Raw genomic sequence first — 22,613 nt, forward strand, 5'->3', positions numbered from 1 at the left:
GTTATTCACCCCAATGTTAACGGTAAACAGATGCTGCTTCAATTTGAATTTCTGCTGCTGCTGAAGGTGTCACAGATGCATTAAAAGATTTCTAACACAAAAAAGGGTGTGCCAAGGTCCTAATGAGGATGATTAATTTAGGGGAGAGCAGTGGTATTACAGTTAGTCCTAAGGTATTCACATTCCATATCTCCACATACAAAGCCTCGGCCTTGAAATCTCTATTTTGAAAAATTGCTTTTGCATTTGAGAGCTTTTGTTTCACTTCTACACACTGCAGGCCTTTAATGCAACTGGACCCAACTGCTGTTTTCCTGGCAGAATGCGAGGCAGCCTACCGTGGGTTAATCGTCCCCTTCCACTTTGCCCAGGAAACGTTTCCATCACTTCTTCCACTCCTCTGTATACTTACAGTCTTGTTCATGTCTCAACCTGAGCAGAAGTCCTTTTTGATCCTCTGCATTTTCCTGCTGTGCTTCTTTCCTCTCCAACCTTTCGAATGTATCTTTCCCCAGTCTTTTCTTCTTTCTCTACTGCAAAACAAACAAAGTTTCCTGCCCCTGCCCTGCCACTTACCTTGAAGAGATCACACACTGGGTCATTGTCATCCCCTGCTCTGTTTTCTTTCGTGGCCAAAATGTAGGTTAGAATCTTTGGGATCTGGTCTTGTCAGATTTGAAGGCTTGTTTCCAAAGAAACTCAAAACGTGCAACTTGTATAGGGCTGCAATTGATGTTATAGCATGTGGATTCAGAATTAGTAGCAGCCCCAGCTGCAATTCACAGATGTCCCTGGAAAAAGGGATAGACTGATAAAGCACTCTGGGAATTGTAGCTTTGTGAGGGGAATAGGGGTTTCGTCGCAATGCTCAGCACCCTTAGCAAAATGCAGCTCCCATGGCTGTATTCATGATGCTGCAAATACGTGATGTGAATGTGCTCTTGGTTGGGTTGTGGGAATTCCATTCCCCCTTCAGCCGTCACGCTTGAATCAGCCCTTGGAAGGTTTTCACTAATGCCCAAAGGCACGGGTCTGTGCTTTCAGAATGCAAGCTTCCTTTATTGGCAACTTCAGTGTGTTCCGTTTTTGAAGTGAGTTGCTCTGGCATTGTCATGCAAAAGCAAAGATGAGATTCTCAATAAAATGACCAGAGCTGGGAATGCAGGAGAAAGATGCCACACAGAAGACTCCCTTCCTCATGCCTGGAAGCTTAACAGGAGAGCAATTGCCAGGCCACATCAGGATCCTGTGGTTGATCTTCCCCCATGCTCTGGTCTCCAGCGGTGGTCGGTACCAGTTGTTTCAGAGCATGGTGGTGTCTCCTTTTAATCCCACTGTGGTTGACGCTGTCTTTGGCTCTGGAGGGTTGGGTTTATGACAGAATTTGACAGCTGGAGGTCTTCCAACTGACTCTTCCTTTCTGTGGTAGCATCCTCTGTTTGCAGTCAAGAGGCCTGAGGGCTGCTCCATGCGTGGTGACATTTCTACACTCGAGTAGTGAGATCTATGTGGGAAAACAACAGGTGGAGAAGAAACTGGCGTACAGCAACTAAGTGAAGGATGAGGATAGCAATAGACAATGAAGGTCTCGAGGCAGAAAAGTGTAATGAAGGAATAAAGTTAGTGATTAACAAATACATTTCAAATGCCTTGCCATATTTGTTACATAAATGTCGTCCTCAAAATACAAAGTTGTCTAGGATGCTGCAGCAGCACCATCTTCCTTTAACAATTAAGTTCAGGCAGATTATTCTGAAAGATGCACACCCAGAAGTGATAATACTCTGCTTGCATCAACTGTCACAGCTCAAGAGGAGGCTGGTTTTCATTAAGTTCTCATGAAACGAGCTGGCATAGCTGCTGTTACTAATTCTGTCACTTGAGTAACTGACAATTGTGTGGATCCCTTGGAACAATCCGTATACTCTCTATGGTTATAGTTCATTATTAAGCAGATGAAACAGATCATTTTGGATTTTCTTTAAGAGGGGGGTAAAAGTAAAGGGACCCCTGACTGTTAAGCCAAGTCGCAGATGACTCTGGGGTTGTGGTGCTCATCTCGCTTTATTGGCTGAGGGAGCCGGCGTACAGCTTCCAGGTCAAGTGGCCAGCATGACTAAGCCGCTTCTGGCAAACCAGAGCTGGAGCAGTACCTATTTATCTACTTGCACTTGATGTGCTTTCAAACTGCTAGGTGGGCAGGAGCAGGGACCGAGCAACGGGAGCTCACCCTGTTGCGGGGATTCGAACCGCCAACCTTCTGATCGACAAGCCCTAGGCTCTGTGGTTTAACCCACAGTGCCACCCGTGTCCCTTAAGAGGGGGGTACATAAGCACAACTGAATGGGTGACATGAATGTGTACAACTGCCAAAATAGATCAAGGCTGTATGCACACCATATGTTTAAAACACATTTAGAGCCCATGATTTCCCACAATGAATCCTGGGAACTGTAATTTGCTAAGTATGCTGGGAATTGCAGCTTTGTGAGGAGTAATTTATGCTTTCTAGGATTCTTGGGGACATATGGTGGACAGATGATAAAAAGACAAGTAAAAGAAAGGACTTAATTCCCACAGCACATAGTTAAACCCTGGAACTCGCTCCCAGAAAGGATTAATGGAGAAGGATTGGACAAATGAATGGAGGTGAGGGCTATTGATGAATCCTAGCAATGCTTTGAAAACCAGTTGCTGGAAACCAAAGGAGGGGAGAGGGCTCTTGTGTTTGGGTCCTGTCTGTGGGCATCTAGTTGGTCACTGTGAAAACAGGATGGTGAACTTGATGAGCCCTCAGCCTCACCTTGCTCAGTATTGCCGACCCTGGCACAGGTTCTTGAGGGTTTCGGGCAGGGGACAGGCCCAGCCCTACCAGGAGATGCTGGGAATTGAACCTTAGGCTTCCTCAACCTCGGCCCTCTGGGTTTTCTTACGGCCTACAACTCCCATGATCCCTACCTAGCAGGACCAGTGGTCAGGGATGCTGGGAATTGTAGTCTCAAAACATCTGGAGGGACCAGGTTGAGGAAGCCTGGACTAGTTGAGATCCTTGCATTGCAGGGGGTTGGACTCCATGGCCTTTGGGGTATCTTCCAGCTCTACAATTCTACGGTTCTGTGACCTTTTGCATGCAAAGCTTGTGCCACTGGACCATAGACCTTCCCCTTTTGCTGGCCATCTTCATTTCTTACCCAAATGCTCCAAATTCTTACCAAATTCTATGGGAAACCTGAAGCCACCCTGAGTGCAGCATAGACAGTTGAAGCCTTTCTCACAGGGAAGAGGCTTTTGGATTATAATTGTAGGCAGGCTAGCAGGGGGCTGGCAATGGGGAGATAGAGGTTTCAGACAGTATGTGGGTTTGGCATGGGGCTTTTGGAGAGCTTTAAAGCCAAGCATCTGCCATAAGAGTCTTCTGGATCAAGCCAAGGACCCATCTAGTCCAGCATCTGTCAGTGGCCAGCCAGATGCCTGTGGGAAAACAGCAAGCGGGACACACGCACAAGAGCATTCTCCCCTCTTGTGGTTTTCAGAATCACGGCTGCCTCCAGCTGTGGAGGCAGAGCAGAGCCATCGTGGCTAATAGCCATCCATAGCCCTCTCCTCCTCCATGAATGTATCTAATCCTCTTTTAAAGCCACCCAAGGTTGGTGGCCATCACTGACTCTTATGGGTGCTGCATGGTGAAGTCCTCTAGGAGTCTTGATTCACCACAAACTTGACATGAGCCAACAGTGTGACGCGGCAGCTAAAAAAGCCAATGCAATTCTGGGCCTCATCAATAGGAGTATAGCATCTAGATCAAGGGAAGTAATAGTGCCACTGTATTCTGCTCTGGTCAGACCTCACCTGGAGTACTGTGTCCAGTTCTGGGCACCACAATTCAAGAAGGACACTGACAAACTGGAACGTGTCCAGAAGAGGGCAACCAAAATGGTCAAAGGCCTGGAAACGATGCCTTATGAGGAACGGCTAAGGGAGCTGGGCATGTTTAGCCTGGAGAAGAGGAGGTTAAGGGGTGATATGATAGCCATGTTCAAATATATAAAAGGATGTCACATAGAGGAGGGAGAAAGGTTGTTTTCTGCTGCTCCAGAGAAGCGGACACGGAGCAATGGATCCAAACTACAAGAAAGAAGATTCCACCTAAACATTAGGAAGAACTTCCTGACAGTAAGAGCTGTTTACAGTGGAATTTGCTGCCAAGGAGTGTGGTGGAGTCTCCTACTTTGGAGGTCTTTAAGCAGAGGCTTGACAACCATATGTCAGGAGTGCTCTGATGGTGTTTCCTGCTTGGCAGGGGGTTGGACTCGATGGCCCTTGTGGTCTCTTCGAAGTCTATGATTCTATGATTTTATTTGTCCTGAATCTTCCAGTTGCATTTGATGTTCATGGGCTCCAGTGTTAAGACAGAAAGAGCAAAGCTTTTTTCTAGCCACTTTCTCCACGCCACGCATAATGTTATTAACTTCTATCATGTCGCCTTTTGCTTCTCCACACCAAAGAGTCTCAGACACTGCAGCCTTTCTTCATAGGGGAGTCCTTCCACACACTTGATCATTCTGGTTGTCTTTTTCTGAACCTTTTCCAACTGTCATCAACCCGGTCAAAAAGTAACGAAGAGAGACGAGGATTGTGCCAACTCTCAGCTGCAAAGCATATACAGGGTTTTGTCCCGGGCCTGTAGTTGTTCAATGTCTTCATTAAATGACTTGGATGAAGGAATTGAGGGGATGCTCATCAAATTTGCAGATGGCACCAAGCTGGGAGGGGTAGCTAATGCCACAGAGGATGGATTCAGAATTCAGAATGACCTTAACAGATTGGAGAACTGGGCGCAAGCTAACAAAATGAATTTCAATAGGGGCAAATGTAAGCTTCTGCATTTAGGCAGGAAGAACCAGATGCACAAATAGAAGATAGGGAACACCTGGCTTACTAGCAGTACATGTGAAAAGGATCTAGGGGTCTTGGTGGACCACAAGCTTAAGATGATTCAACAGCAGCAGAAGCAGCAAAAAAGTGCATGCTATTCTAGGCTGCATCAACAGAAGTCCAGATCAAGGGAAGTAATAGTACCACTCTATTCTGCCTTCCACACCTGGAATACTGTGTCTGTTTCTGGGCACCACAATTTAAGAAGAGAGCAACCAGGATGATCAGGGGTCTAGAAACTAAGCCTTACAGGAGCACTTGAAGGAGCTGGGTATGTTTAGCCTGGAAAAGAGGAGACTGAGAGGAGATATGATGGCCATCTTCAAATATCTCAAGGGCTGTCACATGGAGAAGGGAGCATGCTTGTTTTCTCCTGCTCTGGAATGTAGGACTTGAACCAATGGCTTCGAATTACAATAAAGGAGATTCCAACTAAACATTCAGAAAACCTTTCTGACAGTAAGAGCTGTCAATAGCGGAATGGTCTCTTTTGGGACTCTCCTTCCTTGGAGGTGATTTAGCAGAACTTGGATGGTCATCAGTCATGGATGCTTTAGTTGAGATTCCTGCATTGCAGGGGGTTGGACTAAATGACTCTTGGGGTCCAACTCTACAGTTCTATGACTCTATGATTCTGTGAGTGGTAGAATAACGCTTCTGCTAAAAGGAAATAAAGAGCTACAGAGGGCAGGAGGTGTCATCACCAGGGCCAGATTTAGATTTGATGAGGCCCTCAGCTACTGAAGGTTATGGGGTCCTTTATACATCCAGCTGTCCTTTGTCAACAACAAATTGTCGCTGTTTTTTGTGTTGAATATATGCTAGATGGTAATTTATGGACCTAATAGGTATCTAAAGCCATTTTCACATAACAAAGTATGTATTTTATCAAAGTAATTGTTGAACTGAAATACAATTAAGAAGAAGATATTAATAGTGAATTTTTGAGGGGCCCCAAGAGAGTGGGTCCCTAAGCTATAGCTTGTTTAGCTTATATGTAAATCCGGCACTGGTCATCACACCAACCGTGGCAAACATGGCCCTGGGGGGAATTGGGTTGCTGCCTTTCTGTTGCAACGCAGATCTTCAGTGCAGAAGCAGTGGGAGGGAATTCCTTAATCTTCTCTCAGCTGGCCACTTTCCACAATACAACCACCCCCACCCCTGCACTTCTTAGACACCACCAAGCATGAAACTGCTTTGGGGAGAGGGGTTGCAGAGGACGAGTTACAAACCTGCCACTTGGTCCTCTTCTCCTGCAAATCATCCACCAGTGGAGATCAGCAACAAGCTCACAGAGTCACAGTACTTACTGCTGTCTGAGGGATCGTCTGGGCTTGCACTTGCCCTGCTTCTTCCCCCCAGGAAAACCAGATCTCTACTGCTGAATCGGAGCAAACATCAACTGGGTTTTATGCAGATTGATGTTTGCTCTGGTTTTGGCACGAAAGACCAGGGTTCCTGGGGGAAGCATCAGGGCGAACAGAAAACCTCTCCAGTAAGTGGAAGAGTGGAGGAGCCCAAAGTCATTCAGTGTGTTTGCTTCGCTTGAGGGCCCCCTCCTCTTTCTTACTCTTCGCTGCAGTGCGTCTTCTGACTCCCCCTGTATTTACATTAGCTGCTTTGCATTTGTGCAGACTTTTGTGTCTTCTCCTGACAAATATCAAGTAGGCAGAAGAAACAGGTAGACATTTTTTAAAGCTTTGATCTGAATGGGAGCCAAGGAGTGGTTGCCTCCTGCTGAAATAAGCCCCTCAGCTGAAGGGAGCAGTCAGAAGCGGCGTAGCCCCTCCACCATCTACCATCCAGCACAGTTTTTCCTCCCTTTTTAAGTCCTGCAATATAAACTTGGCAGAAACCAGACGCGAAATGGGCCGGGAGGCCCCTGTGGCTTTGAGGCTTGTTTTCCATAACCCATTCTATCCTGTCGCATATTTAAGCAAGTGTTGGCTTGGGCAGAGGTTTAAAAAGGCCGACTGCTGTGGGTAGCAACCCAGGCTGGTGTTGTCAAGATGAAACCATTACCCCAAAGGTGAAAAACACCAGAGACAACAACCAATGTAAGGGATTACTCAAGCGAGGTATGAAAATGGAGCAATCAGTGTTCCTAACGTCCCAACTGCACAAGGTTGGTTGGTTAGCTGGTTTTAAACAAACAACGGCATTGCAAAGTTACAAAATACCCAAATGAAATTCCCTGGTTAATCTGATACGCTGCCATATAATGGCTATATCTGGAAGTCCACAACATTCCTGGTCATTGGACCTGTTTCCACAAATCCTTCATCAGAGGCCAAATTACAGCTTTGTTTTGTTATCCAGATAGAAAGCTTTGGTGTTTCCTTACACGCACGAACACACACATGTAAAAAAACAAAACCACTTGACTGGAGGCAGATGGGGTTTATTTTAGGGAGTCAGCAGTACCAGCCATTGCATTCACAATAGCCTTGGCAAAAGGAAACTGGCCAAAACTTCCCCATTCTGGTTTCCTCTCTTGTTTGCACTCCGATTCATTTAATATTACAAAGACCAAGACGGATTCTTTCTTTCTTTCTTTCTTTCTTTCTTTCTTTCTTTCTTTCTTTCTTTCTTCCATTTGCTGTGTCCCAGGCACTCATTTGAGGGCAGGAGGATGGGGATCCATATGGCACCATGCTTGAGCTCTGCATTCAATGCACTCTCCCACCTCCCCGGTTGATCCAGATTTTCCCTTGCCAGGAAAAAAAAAATCCATTTAGTCCTGTAAAGATGTGAAAACTCTAAAGGTGTAGCTGTGTCAAAGCGGAACCATTTATGTTTCGTTTGTTTGTTTGTGATGCAACTTGTGGCATTTTTTTGGTGGGGAGTGGGGATGAGCTATTGCCATGCCTCCTCAGTTCCAGTTTGACTCATCTGGGGATGCCTGAGCCATTAGCAGTTTAGTCCTGCTGGCCACATGACCTGGAAAAGCTGTCTGTGGACAAACGCTGGCTCCCTTGGCCTGAAAGCGGAGATGAGCGCCGCACCCCAAAGTCAAATTCGACTGGACTTAACTGTCCAAGAGTCCTTTACTGCCTGAGTCGTTTCATTTCCAGGAAATATGGGGAGGGTGTTGCTTTTGTTTTCATGAAAAGAGGGGTGCTTATCTTACTATGCATAGGGTTTGTTTATTTTTAATCTTAATACTAGTGTGGGGCTTGCTCACCATCAGAAAGCCTGGGTAGTTTGAGTCTCAAAGAAAGCTTCCCATCATCAAGCTGTGGGAAGGAGGGGGGGGGGGCTTTGTATGGCTTGACAAGAGATTTCCCGTTCACTCCTCCCTGTGAGTCTACACACGAAGAGCATGGAACAAATATGCTCTGAGAGCCACACTGAGAGCCAGTGTGGTGTAGTGGTTAAGAGCGGTAGTCTCGTAATCTGGGGAACCGGGTTCGCTTCCCCGCTCCTCCACATGCAGCTGCTGGGTGACCTTGGGCCAGTCACACTTCTCTGAAGTCTCTCAGCCCCACTCACCTCACAGAGTGTTTGTTGTGGGGGAGGAAGGGAAAGGAGAATGTTAGCTGCTTTGAGACTCCTTCGGGTAGTGATAAGTGGGATATCAAATCCAAACTCTTCTTCTTCTTCTTCCGTTGGTGTTGAACACCACTGCAGCTTAGTGAGTGATTATGCTGGAGGTGCAAGGCGTCTGACGCTGGGATTCTACGCATGTCTCAGAATAAAAATTAAAATTGGATTGATATAGTGGGGAAAAAATGTTGAAATAATAGCAGGATATATAGCACCAATGGACCTTTTAACGTTTTGTTTGGGCTAATAAAGGATCAAATATTATTAGAAGACAGGTCATTAGTTCAGCAGTTCCTGACAGCTAGCTACTAGGGAACTGTTTATTTTAAGGGGGGGGGGGGGAATCAGAAGCACTGGTGGAGGAAGAGGAGTGCGGGGGGGAGCGCACTGCCCCCGGCAGTAGGATCCCAGTGTGGTGCCATCGCGGCTGCCTCCCGCCTGCGCTGGGCGTCGTGCCCCTGCAGGCAGTGTGTCACGCCCCCAGGACATGCGCCAACCCTGCCCCCACCTGCTCTCTACCACCCTGTGCCATACCGGAGCATGAAGCTCTGCCACTGATCAGAACACCTTGGAAGAAAGGATAGGTGCGATGTTGTAAAGATGTAAAATGGACAAATATTGTGAGAATTAGTGGGCGGAAACAACCCGATGATCTTTTCGGTTGAAAAATGGGGCAACAAGGTACAAGAGTTATAAACTAATTCTAATAGTTTTTTTTTTTAAGTATAGCTTTAACTTTGTTTTCCTTTTCCTTTATATTCTGTATGATGTTCTGGTATATTCATTAATGAGCTAATAAAAATTTTGCATGCACACACACAAACAAACAAACAACCCAAGTGCAGATGCAGCAATTGTGATGCACAACAAATGCACAACAAGTGTCCCATCAGATACTTCCTGTGGCTGGACAACTGCAAAAACCACACCCTGCTTGTTACTTTGTGCGCATGCTCAGTGAGGTATGACAGGTAGCGTGTGGTGAGGAGCATGAACACAATAGGTACTTAGCATACACTGCTCACTGGTATGGATGGGATACTAAGGATGTGAACATTTGCAAAGGTGTGGGCTGGGCTGTGTTATTGCATATTCTGATAAAAGCAGAATGAGAAGGAAAAGAAATCTGCAGAAGTAATCCATGAGAAAGCACCCCCTTCCTTCCTTCCTTCCTTCCTTCCTTCCTTCCTTCCTTCCTTGATGACATTTGTGTTTGAATGTTGGTGATTCAGTTTCAAATTCCTGAGCTACTGGAACTCACTCGTCCCACAGAGGTCTTGCAAAGGTATCAATGATGGCTGGTCCCCACTGTGGCTACCTAATAATTTCCAAAGAGAACTGAGGTAGAATAGCAGCCTATTGCCTAAGACTCAAAACATCGCTGGTTTTTATTTATTTATTTTATTATTAATCACATTTATATACCACCTTTATCTCACAGAGATCTCAAGGTGGCAGACGTGGTTCTCCCCCTCCCCATGTCATCATCACAACAAGCTTATGAGGAAGGTTAGACTCAGTCTCTAAGAGATGGTGACTGGCCCAAGGTCACCCAGGGAGTTTCATGGCTGAGTGGAGATTTGAACCCTGTTCTCCCAGGTCCTGGTCCAACACTCTGACCATTACACCAGGCTGGCTCTAGTCAGAATCATATCTCTACCATGAAGGTGGAGGCCCTTCCCTCTACTTTTCCACTTGCAATAAAACTACCTTACTTTAGGACTGCATTGACCGCAAAGCACATTTTAATTACAAATGCTTCCACTTGGTTCTCTGTTCTCTGTTAATGAGAATCACAAAGCCGTACAAATACTTCAAGAGAGGTTCATGGGTGATTTAAGTCTAATTGTGTGAAAACCCTATTAGGAAAGGACTGGCGCTTTTTCGAAAAGCTTTGCCAGTGCTGCTCTCTGCTGGCTCTAGGTTGTTCAGGCTGGTTCAGTGTTGCAGCTTCATCTATGCTACTTTCAAAATAAATAACCAGGAAAGTGTTTTAAATTGGTGTTTTAATAACTCTTTTCACTGCAGATTAATTTGGGGAGGGGGGAGTGTTTTTTAAAAAATTGCTCTAAGCTTTTTTGAATTAAAAATGGCATAAAGGATTACGGGTAGTTTTGTGAGTTTGCCTGGCTTTTGGCAGAGGCTGTTTCCTTGCATGGAAGTGCGTCTACTTTTGACATTTTTGAGCAAAAGGCAGATTGAGGAGGAGGAAAGCTTTCTCTTAAAAGCAGCACAGGGCTGAAATCTTGTGTCTTAGTGTCACAGATGAAGTTAAATTATTGGCAGCTCGGCTGGCAATTTGTTCACCAAATGAGAGCTGCATCAAAAAATATGAGCCGTGAGTGGCGGCATTTCTGTTGCTGAATTGGCTGCTGTTGACTTAATGCAGTTGCTGAAAGTGCCACGCCTGGATTAGAGGCCATGATACTAACGTTAAATAAGTTAGAGTTCTTGTTATTAAGTTGGAGTTCTTTTTTCTTGGATTAGAGACCAGCTAGGAAGGTCCTGGATCCAGAGTAGTAGTTGTCCTACAATCTGTAAGGAGAGAGCCTTTGCCTTCCACTTAAAGTATTGGGAAGACATCTACTGATGGTGCTATTTTGAAACGTTGTCCCACTGCATAACAGGCACTGAACAGGTTTCTTGCAGATTGTTACTGTAAGCCTGGTGTTAATCTTGATACGCAGATTTATAGAGGAGCTTCCACCATCTCCAGTTGCCTCCCAAGTTGTGTGCCCAGTGCAGCAGCCTTGGTGCAACACCCAGTAATCTTCTCTTCTCATTTTCTTCTGTGTTGTCCCTGAGTTTCCTTTTCTCCTGTGCATCTCAACACAGAAAGAGTGAAAAAAGACAGCAGGGAGGTGAGAAGCAGAGGATAAAATGAAAGGAATTCTGCAGCCATCAGATGGCCAAGAAAAATACTGAATCCAAACAATGAACATGGCAATTTTGTCTCACAGGCTGCATTCCCTAGTCATCTTCTAGTGGGGAGTCAGAAGCAGCCAAGAAATCTTGGGCTCATTGCCTCATCAACTTGCATGGGCAAATGTGTGTGTGTATGTGTTTGTCCGAGTAAGAAAGAGAATGGTGTACACATAGAGGCCTAGTGAAATGATGTAAGGCTGGAAGCCCATAGCCACAAACTTGCCTCTGCTGTTTTATGCCATGGGCCTCAGGCACCTCCAAACTTCCAATGTGTGTCAGCTGGTGAGCTGCTCCATGTGCATTTGGTCATGAAAGGTTGCATGGTTTCTTGCTCCGCCCCCCCCCGGGCCTCCTGCCATTCATAGGCCACTTGTGTTTCTTTTTGTAGTGTGAACTCAAATATGGAAATCCAGTTATTGGGTTTGCATTATCATATCTCAGCATGAAACAGAAGCGAGATCTTGTTGCTGAAGCCATCTGTAGTTTTTGCCACATCAGTTTGGTGCTGCCAGTGCATTGCTTGAAAGTACCACCATGTGGTACTCACTATAAGAGAGCATATGTTTGCTTCTTTCTGAGGGCCTGTCTCATCTACGAAGTGCCAGGAGTTGAAATCTAGATGTTCCCAGTCTGTGCTTATCAGAACTTTTTTTCCAGGGTATTTGAGCCAGATAGATTTCCTTCTGCTGGTGCTCAGTCATTCACACTTGCCAGACTGTGCTAGGCCTGGCTCCAAAACAAAAAAACCCTAACTTCTTAGTGACTTTGCAGACCACTTGAACTGTTTCTGCCTTTTTCATACTACAGGTTGGAAATAATTATAGCCATTCAGATAAGTCCACAAAAGTTGGTAGCCCACAAAAAGGTTCACAAATACCATGTGGCACACCGACAGCATGAAAACCAGGAATCTAATTCCTGTACAGTTTCCAGGAGTTTCATTACCTGCTTCAACCTACAGATGAGCAGGTGACCATGTCATGAAGGAAGTCTTGAAGGATACATGCAGGAGGTCTAGCAGGCTGCTGTGTTTGTTAAAGACAATTCAGGACTTCCTCTGCTTGGTGTGGGATTGGGCATGAAAGCTGGGATTCGCTTCTGCTGGAAGCTTGGAGCTCCTCTTTTTCTCTGCAGTTCTGAATCGGAACTCTGCAAGCACTTGGTGGAAGAAGTAGGTCCTGTTTTTAAAGCAAGACACGGGAGGTGAAGGGTGAGAGAAGAAACTAGTCCTTATTCTAGAACAATTTGTTCCATCTGTCTACATTGAGCAACAGGTTCTCACATATGGTAGCAAGATGCGTGCCTGTTAGTTATGAGGTCTTCTGGCGAAGGTTGGGATTAGTAGTTTCAGAAGATGGTGGATGTATAGAAGGGAGAGGAGAAAATAGAAAAAGAAATGCTCTCTGAATTCATACCTATCCAGCTAGGATGCTATACTAACACTCTCCCTAGATCTTCCAGCAGTGAAATAATGAAAGAGCACAATAACTTTTACCAAATCTTATGTGAGCTGAAGGCCATCTCCTGCAATGGATCGTTCCCCTACGCTCCACCAGCACACCCCTGCTGTACACGAAAAGCACAAAAAGCCTCTCCAGAGTTTTAGTCTGGACCTACTGAATATGGTGGGCTGTTTTTCTATGGGGCTGCAATTGGAGAGGGAGGAACCACCCAAGAATGCAGGCATCTTGCATTGCAAACTGACTGGAATCCATTCTCTCTCAGGATGCTTCAACCCAAATTGCCAGCCTCTCTCATATTTTACCAACCACCCCCACCCCAAATAATTTTTAACATGACTTGTCATATTTCTCCAGAGCTGTCTTATGAGTCCGTGTTTGTTCCAGCTTGGATATGTTTTTGGTGGCTTGAAGTGGTTGGGAGGGGAGCAATTAGTGGTCATATGTATATACTATGAGGACAAACCATCTTCGCCTCAACCCAGCACCTCCTCTCCACAGATGTTAATCTGGAAGTCATTTTGGACTAGCATCCGGGGCAACAGGCAATTGTTTGCAATAATTATATGGAAACTTGATAAAAAGTGCATTTTTGGTTTTTGCCAATGAGTCATGATACGGATAGAGGAAAAATCCTTGCCACGTTGAACTCTGCAAAAAAGGGGGGGAATATGGAGATGGTCCCCAGATTACCCCTCTCTCTAGTTATGCTGTTTTCTTCTTTGCCTGCTATCCTGGTGCTGACAATTATCCCAAGCACTCTGTGTGCCTGATTCTGTCATTTTCAATAAGCGGGAGACAAGCATTCTCAGGAATTCTTGCAAGGGCTAGCTGGAAAGGGAAAATAGGGCCTGGGTGCCAGATATTTTGTACAAGCTGTTGGGAGTTGAATAATCCTTCTGGAATGTTTACAGTGGTGCCCCGCAAGACGAATGCCTCGCAAGACGGAAAACTCGCTAGACGAAAGAGTTTTCCGTTTTGGAGGTGCTTCGCAAAACGAATTTCCTATGGGCTTGCTTCGCAAGACGACAATGTCTTGCGAGTTCCTGCTGGTTTTTTTTCCCTTTTCCCTCCCTTTTTCTAAGCCGCTAAGCTGCTTATCAGGTGATCCGATCAGCAGATAAGCCGCTAATAGCGCTAATCCGCTAATCCGTCAATGGGCTTGCTTTGCAAGACGAAAAAACCGCTAGACGAAGAGAATCACAGAATGGATTCTTTTCGTCTTGCGAGGCACCACTGTATTTCAGTGACCATCTAATCGTGTATTCCTAGAAAGAAATGTGAGGAGCTAGACAGCATCTGTGTCTTCCTCCTAATGTACATTGAATGTATGCACAGGTATACGATGCTCTACAGATATCCAAGATCATAGGGCAGATTCGAAGGGTCACACTCTTAATTATAAGGTTTATTAACATTTCTTTGTTTGTTTGATGGTATTTACCTTTATCGAGTCTTGGCTTTTTGAAGTCTTCTTCACAAAAGAAAGTGCTACACACAATACACACTTTTAACATATGGACTCCATTAGGACAAGCCTGGCCTCCTGTTTATATGACTGTTAAAAAGGATTGAGCAAACTCACATCAGTGGTAGTCAGGACAGCTTAACTGCAAACATTTATGACACTTACTAGAGACCACATTTACCTGGAGGGCAAGCGGCAGAGGCAGCCGGCTGTCTTAATCTTGCTGTGCATGCAAGCTGCCTGATCAGCAAAAGGCAACAGGTGGGCTAATAATGTATTGGCAATATTTATGTAACCTATATGTATATTTATGTAACCTATATGATATATGTAATCTATATCAAAGTTTGTTTGAGAATGAACTGGAGCTGGGTGGTGCTGTAAGCACAGCAGCAACAAACAGCAACTTTTGCGTGAGAGCTGATCCATGATCACTTTATGTACCTTTGAGGACTATTAACTTGCTGATGAAGAAATATCGTTGAAGCAGTTCATTATCCTGGAACAACTGTTCTGTTTGCTGTTTGTTGCTGCTGTGCTTACAGCACCACCCGGCTCCAGTTCATTCTCAAACAAACTTTGATATAGATATGCACTGTGGAAAGGCTTTCTGCCTCAACTTCAGTGTTTCTTTGTGGTTACACACCATTCTAAGCATTCCTGCTGATGGAATATTCATTTGACTTCTGTTAGTCCGTGACTCCTTGCACGTATTATATGGCTTTTGTTTATGAATTAAGAAACAATTGATAGTGTTTCATAAATATTGCCAATACATTATTAGCCCACATGTTGGCTTTTGTTGATCAGATTGTTTTGTGTTGTAACACAGGGGATTTTCTTTGTCTCAAACTTCTCCTTGGAAGCTGATCAGCTGCTGTTGGAGGCAGAATGCTGCCCAGCTGGTGTGATAATGAGGCTGCAGCCCTGTGTTCACTTTCCTGGTAGGAAGCCTAAGCAAAAGGGCTTACTTCTGAGTAGGCATGTATGGGATTGCTCTGTGAGAGTGTGCTGGGAGATTGATGGTTTAAATCTCGTCTCTGCTTTGAGCGCATGAGGTAGCCTTGGACAAACCACGATCACTTAGTGTTAGATCCCTTCACTCTCAACACTTGCAGCACAGGGATAATAGAAGAAGAAGAGTTTGGATTTGATATCCCGCTTTATCACTACCTGAAGGTAGTGATACTACCTTCTCTTTTCCCTTCCTCCCCCACAACACTCTGTGAGGTGAGTGGGGCTGAGAGACTTCACAGAAGTGTGACTGGCCCAAAGTCACCCAGCAGCTGCATTTGGAGGAGCGGAGACGCGAACCCGGCGCCCCAGATTACAAGACTACCGCTCTTAACCACTACACCACACTGGCTGGCTGTAATAGTCACCTTACAGGGCTTTTGTGAGGATTACTTCAGTATGTGTGTAAAATGTAGATTGTTGTCTATCTGTGTGTCACTCTGGCTTTCCTTTTAACCAAAAAGTGTGTAAACTTATATGAGAACCGCTCTTTTCTTATCATTGGCCCTAAAGCTATTACCTTAAACCTGCGCCATCAGTCTAAAGCAATCACCCAATACGCTTTGACAAAAGTGCTAAGAGGTCTCTGGTAAAGAATCATGGGGGCTAGTCTGTGGTTAAAGAAAAATATAACAAACAAAAATTCTGTGCGAAGCGAAACTGAATTCTACAACATGCAGAACTTTGAAAATTCAGCATATTTTACAACATAGCTTATTCTGCTTAGTTGCCCATGCATTGTTGTTGTTGTTGTTGTTTAGTCGTGTCCGCCTCTTCGTGACCCCCTGGACCAGAGGACGCCAGGCACTCCTGTCTTCCACTGCCTCCCACAGTTTGGTCAGACTCATGCTGGTAGCCAATGCATTACAAACATATACTTGCAGCCATAAGTGCCAACAGCTTAAAAAGCAATAACGCCAAGACTCTTAGGAAACTGAATTTTGTGTTCAGTTTCCTTTTCTGTTTGCATAAAATCCTGGCATGTGTGCAGTAACTTTGATTCCCAGGATTATTTGAGACTGTAAAGGTTGCAAATGCCATTGTACAATGTTTCAAGGAATTGCCTGGTGGACCTTGGAGCTTCTTTAATCTTTCTATTGAAACGACCTTCCTTGTGGCCAGCATGGTCCAGTGGTGAGGGATGATGGGACTTGGTCCAAAACATTTGGGAGACATCAGGTTGAAGAAGTCTGTCTTAGACTACTGCTCAACTTATTCACTTAAGTTACAAGAAACTTTGTGACTCTGAGAGGTGTGAGATGTAAATTGTATTCAAGTTAATGCAATATGTTCATATATTATTATATCTAGTTATTCTCATTGTCAGTAGTATTTTCACTGTTTTTGACCCCAGAGCAGTCTCCTCTTCTGTCTTCCTGCTCACTCAATGCCCTTTTCTTTTTTCCAGCCTTTTGAAGCTGATGGCTGGTGCGACACTGCCAACAACCGGGCCTACTGCCAGTACGATGGAGGGGACTGTTGCTCCTCCACTGTCTCCTCCAGGAAGGTAGGTGGGATGTTGGGGGTCCATTAGTTTAGGAGAGTGCTTAACCCTTGCCCTGCCAGTCTGTATTCCCCCAACCACCTCCCTAAGCTGCAGTTACCCCCGCAAGCGAGAATTGTGAGGCAAGCACCAGACCAGAACATTGGTTAGGGTAAAGGTGGCCACGTGAGTAAAGGCAGTCAGTGTGGGGAGAGTTTTAGAGGGAAATTGGTAGTGAAGGGGTAAGCTCTCCACATTCTCATTCAAATGCAAAATGCCCACCCACGAGGGCCTCCAAGTTGCATGCTGTTGCCGCATTACATGCAGTGGCGGCTGGGGCCTGTTGGGACTGGGGAGGTGGAGGTAGGAAGCCGTTAGATCCAGCAGTAGGGGGAACCAGAGCCAATGGCAAGGAAAGCCAACTCATTCTGGTTTTGTGCCCATACTGCTCCCTACAAGGGCAACGTGGAGACCAAGGAGGAGGACGCTGACAGGCAGACTGGTTGCAACTTAAACAGCAGGCAGATGTTGGTGGGGCAGCACATCTGCCCCAGTGAGAACATAAGAAAAGCATGCTGGATCAGGCCAATCTAGTCCTTCACCCTGTTCTCATGGCCTCCACTGGCGGTATGTAGTTTCCCCCTTAGCTACTTACCAAAAAGCAATTAGCTTCAGAGACACTGCTTAGATCAGGGGTCAGCAAACGTTTTCAGCAGGGGGCTGGTCCACTGTCCCTCAGACCTTGTGGGGGGCCTGGGCTATATTTTGGGGGAGAAATGAACGAATTCCTATGCCCCACAAAGAACCCAGAGATGCATTTTAAATAAACGGACACATTCTACTCATGTAAAAACACACTGATTCCCGGACCGTCCGCGAGCAGGATTGAGAAGGCAATTAGGCCAGATCCGGCCCCTGGGCCTTAGTTTGCCGCCCCATGGCTTAGATTATGAGGTTAAAGGTGCAGATAATAGAATCCACAAGCCTCACCCCCAGCTTCCGCCAAATCATGCCACTGCTGTAGCCTAAAACAGTGTTAAGTGGGCTATTGCAAAAAATAAATGGAGGCAGGTTCTCCTCCTCCAGTGAAATAGCTTAGCTATATTAGAAACCAATGCAAGCTGGCGAATTTATTAGCATAAAAAAGGACCTTGCTAAGTGCTGATTCACACATGAAAGTACATTGTTTTCCCTCCAACATTTAATTATAGTTGATGACTGGCCATTTAATGGTTGAACTGACTCTACTGAAAAGCATTGTTATGTGAAATAGTATAACAGCTTCTGGTTGTGCTGCTGTGACTTTCATGGTCCATCCACATGTGCAAATTATAGATGGGTGTTTATAGGCATTCATATGTGAACCAGTTCCAGTGGTTTGCATATCTTTCCTGTTAACAGTTCTGCTAGTGCCTTTTCTATGGATGGAGCTTTTGCCAGCGATGCTTGAACTGCTTGATCTCTGTATATTATGATATGAACTGACCTGACCCACAGCTCCCTGATCACATATCAGTTATTTACCAACTCCCTGAATGTTGTGATTCAGTTCCCTGCTTTAAAAATAGTAAGTTGTGCTTTGAAATGTGTCATTTGAGAGCAGATATGTTAGAAATGCATAGATGTGAATTTCCATGTAGTAAAAAAAAAGTAAACAGGTGCAAAGATGAGAAGGACCAGACATCTACCAAATTACCCATCCCTGGCCTTTGTGAGTGTGGGCTTTTAAAGCCTTGACCTGCCTGTTTCTTGGCTACCCAAGCACCTTTAGCATAGCCAGTGTGGAGCATGCGTGTGTGCCCCTTGCAGTGCACCCCAGACCCATTTTGCTGTGTTCAGAGTCTGTGGCTGATGTGCAGGTATTGCAGGATAGACAGGTCAGTTTGGAAATTGCTCCAAGAAGGTAGAAAACCAAGGAGGTATAGGAGGAAATAGCTGGTATAGGAGGATGAAAGCCCTATATTTGGTGTCAAATGGTTGATCCATTGAAAGGTTGTCATCTTGCTTGCTTAGCTTCTTAAGAGGCTGTTGATGCTGTTAGATCAGGCATGGGCAAACTTGGCCCTCCAGATGTTTTGGGACTACAACTCCCATCATCCCTAGCTAACAGGGCCAGTGGACAGGGATGATGGGAGTTGTAGTCCCAAAACATAGCCGAGTTTGCCTATGCCTGTGCTAGATTCACCAGAAGGTCTCAAGAGTGGGCTACAGCAATATAAACCAACAGCATTATAAACAGTTTAAAACAAATTACAATTGCAGCTAGAGTGTGTCCTAAAAATATATCATGCAAGTGTCAAAGGCCACTGTAAAGAAAGCTATACAATGAACATGCCAGATGCATCTTGGTGAGGAAGGGAGTTCCACATCTTAGCAGCTGCAACAGAAAATGACCTCTCCCAGGTCTCCCCCTGCCCCCCAATACATCTGAGAGTGCTACCAAGAGTGCCTCCTCTGCTGATCTTAACACCAAAGTCTGTAGAGAAGATATTGGTACCCAATACATTTAGGGCTTCAAACATTGGTGTGAGTACCTTAAATTGGATCGAGAAACAAACTGGCAACCCGTGCAGCTATTTTAAAACAGGAATTATAGGAGTTCTAATGGGAACCCCAGCCTGTTGGCGTTTAACACCAGGTCGGTCTTAAATGTTGGCCGGGATCTTTTGTTATTTTGCACTCCTGTAAATCATATACGGCCATCCTCCTTTGGGTTGGGACTCAGCTTAGTTCCTTCTTCTTGATCATATTCTCTTGCCACCTGCATGTTATCTGTACAAAAGATCTCGAGTCAGTCCTCGCTCCAGATATGTGCAAGTCTGGTTCTTCTCTTCCATCCTGTTTTGTTGTGCATCTTGAATCATTTTTCGTTCCATCACTCAGGAAGAAGAGAAGGGTTTGGGAGTATAGCTCTTGGGATCTTGTGCCCAGAGCAGAACCCATTCCCCTCTTGACATCTTGGTGATGGAGGGAAGAGTTTTGCTGGATGGCAGAGGTCAATGGCTTGAGGAAACACAGTGGTGGTGAAGCTTCCTCTGAGCAGCAGCCAAACAAAGCAGCTGAGAAGGGTTGACTCTGTAGGGCTGGAGTGAGACATCGGGCATCACTGCAAAATACCCATTTATCCCTCTTTTTTGTTTTATTTGAACTGATTCAGGTCAGGCAAAGAGTTTGGTCTCAAAGGCCAAATAGCTTAAATAGCCCTTTCATCAGAATCTGAAAAGCTTTCACGAGAACAGCAGATGCTTAGTGCACTGAATCTGGTTTGTGCAAGGCTCTAGGCCAGAGAAGGCATGCCAGATCTCCACTAATTTTGCCTGCTTTTTTCATTCTGGCTGTTAATACCAAGTGAGGAACCTGCTTCCAGGTGGATGCACTCTGCTCCCTAAGCAAGCTTCTTGCCCACTCTCCCCAGGTGGTCGTATTTCCTATTGGCTGTGACCGGGACGAGTGCACCTGTCGAGACCCAGCCGCAGAAGAGAACCAGTGACAGCAGCCAGGGCCGCTTGTGCCGTCTGGGAAGCGAGTGGAGGATACGACACAGGCTTGAGGAGGAGCGGGACGCAGGGCTGATGGGAAGGACTCCAGTGGAACGCAGGGGCACAGAGACCTGGTGCTATGGGAGGCATAAGCGCGTATGGAAGAAAGCAAGCAATGACAAGGAGGCAGAGAGCAAGCAAGGGGAAGGAGCGCCAGGGATGAAGCCAACAGCCTTACAACACCCATTCAGCTTCTTTCCCATCGGAATCAAGGTGCCGGCCAAGGGCCTGTTCCACAGCCTTGTCAGCTCTGCCGGCAATCTGGCTCTGGATCAGGCCCCCCGAGACCGCCTTCAGTGCATTACTGTATAAATGGTTTGCCACCTACAACTGTCTTTGCTCTGAATTTTGTCAGTCTGCCCAGCTACCCTCATTCACTGTCTAGGGCTTGATTTTTTGCAAATGCGGGGGGTGGGGGGTGGGAAGAGAGGGGAAAATGATTTGTCTGCAAATATTTAAGCATAATTTTATTACAAATCTATATTATATTTTTATTTGCTGATCATTAAGCTAAAACGTGCTGCTGTGAAGTATGGGACATCAGAAAACTTGGTGTCAGATGCAGAGGGATTTCCAGAAGCAGAAGGATTTCTGGTTTATGCGAACGGCAGAGTCAAGTTGTTGTTGTTGTTGTTTTTCTGGTGTAAGATTGCATGTTTGAAGGCCCCCTCCAGCCCCACACAGCCCCCCCTTCTCCTTGACATTCTATTTGTTTTTCCTTATGGGCAGAGAATATTGGTGGTGCAGTCCAGGAAAAGCTTTACCATTTGATTCTGCCCACTGCATAAACTGGCCACAAGATGGGTACTTCAGTGAAACAGGAGATCCCCACCAGTCTCAGATAATTGGTACCTATAAAGGCCAAAGGCTACAACAGAAAATCTGCACATTTGAACATTAAAAAGAACACTGTTTTTAAAGTAACTTAACATTACTGTACTGGGTCCATACATCAGGGCAGACTTGCAAGCAAGTCTACAAGTAACTTGTCTTCAGTTTTGCTATCCTAGCCTTCCCATCCAGGAGTGTGTTTGCCATGTTGTGTCCAGAAAGACGCAGCTTTCTAAAAAGCTTTCCTGTTTGGACACAGGTGGGAGATTCTTCCAATCCTGCAACAGGGGACCCAGAGATGCTTCACATAGTCTAATGGGCAACTTTTGTGGGCTTTTACTGCTGAACTACAGGGGTCACCAACATTTTTGGACTTGCAGGCACATTTCAAAATCCAAGTTAGCGCTGTGGGCACCAGTCACAAAAATGGCTGCCATGGGAGTATAGTCGTTCCAATGGGGAGTCATGTACATTCTGCTGCTGCTGATTCCGGAAACAACACAATATTGACACACACATACTGGTGCCGTGCTCAAACATATACCATATACATCTCTCACAGATTATACACAATTACCTCTCCTTTTCTGCCACACCCACCTGCAGACCGCACATGCAACTCTCCCTTTCTCTGCCCAAATGTATTTCTCAATCACAAACACACACAGCATGCCTAAGCACCCCACACACATTCAAAAAGGAAAAGAAAAACCCTCCGCAGATGAAGGAACGGCCTGTCCACCCCCTCCAAAAAGAAATCTGTTTTTGTTGTGATCCCTGCTCTAGAATGCACACTGCACTGTGATACTTTACTGCTCCAGAACACCATGTGGTATACGTTTGCTCCGGACAAGTGGTTCTCAAGTTTTATTCTGTAGAGTGTTACCACTGCGTTCTCACAGTGAGAAGATCAGTCCTGGCAGAGCAAGACACACACAACCACGCAAGAGAGCTGGCTCACTACCAGGCACAGCTGCGGGAATGCAAAGTGGGATAGGTTGCACTCTAGTTTCACAGGGCAGTGGTGAAGCCCAACATTAGCATTTCAAGGGAAGCTCCAAATGGCACGAGCTAGCGAAGGAGTTAAACTTCCCACCCAACCTGTTCCTAAGGCAATGTAGGCTAAGCTGCAGCTGCTCTTTTTTATATATATAATGCATTTTGCCCAGAGATGCATGCATTGCATCTAACCACCAAGCAGTTGCTGTATCCTGCATAAAATAAACCTCTGAAATGTCACAAGCTGCAGGTGGCCTGGGCACTACCCACACCAAAAGCCAGAGGCCACTTCTGGGACACACCATGATGTGTGCCCTAAAGGGCATATAGCTTATTCATCCTTCTCCTCCTAATTTCTGCCTAAAACTAGCACCTACGTACTATTTGGTGGTTGTCACAACCTTGCTGTA

General features: G+C 45.5%; 1 protein-coding gene across 1 annotated transcript in view; it reads left to right on the forward strand.

The window, feature by feature from the left end:
• PAPPA2 (pappalysin 2) overlaps positions 1-21,903 on the forward strand; it is a 133,673-nt gene extending 111,770 nt beyond the window's left edge. Inside the window, exons 21-22 of the mRNA XM_082228999.1 lie at positions 16,760-16,858; positions 20,250-21,903. Coding sequence (XP_082085125.1) covers positions 16,760-16,858; positions 20,250-20,324 — 174 coding nt within the window. The 3' untranslated portion in view covers positions 20,325-21,903. The remainder of the gene's footprint in view (positions 1-16,759; positions 16,859-20,249) is intronic.
• Positions 21,904-22,613: the final 710 nt, after the last annotated feature.

This window comes from Podarcis vaucheri, assembly GCF_965113315.1.
Source record: "Podarcis vaucheri genome assembly, chromosome: 6".
NCBI lineage: Eukaryota > Metazoa > Chordata > Lepidosauria > Squamata > Lacertidae > Podarcis > Podarcis vaucheri.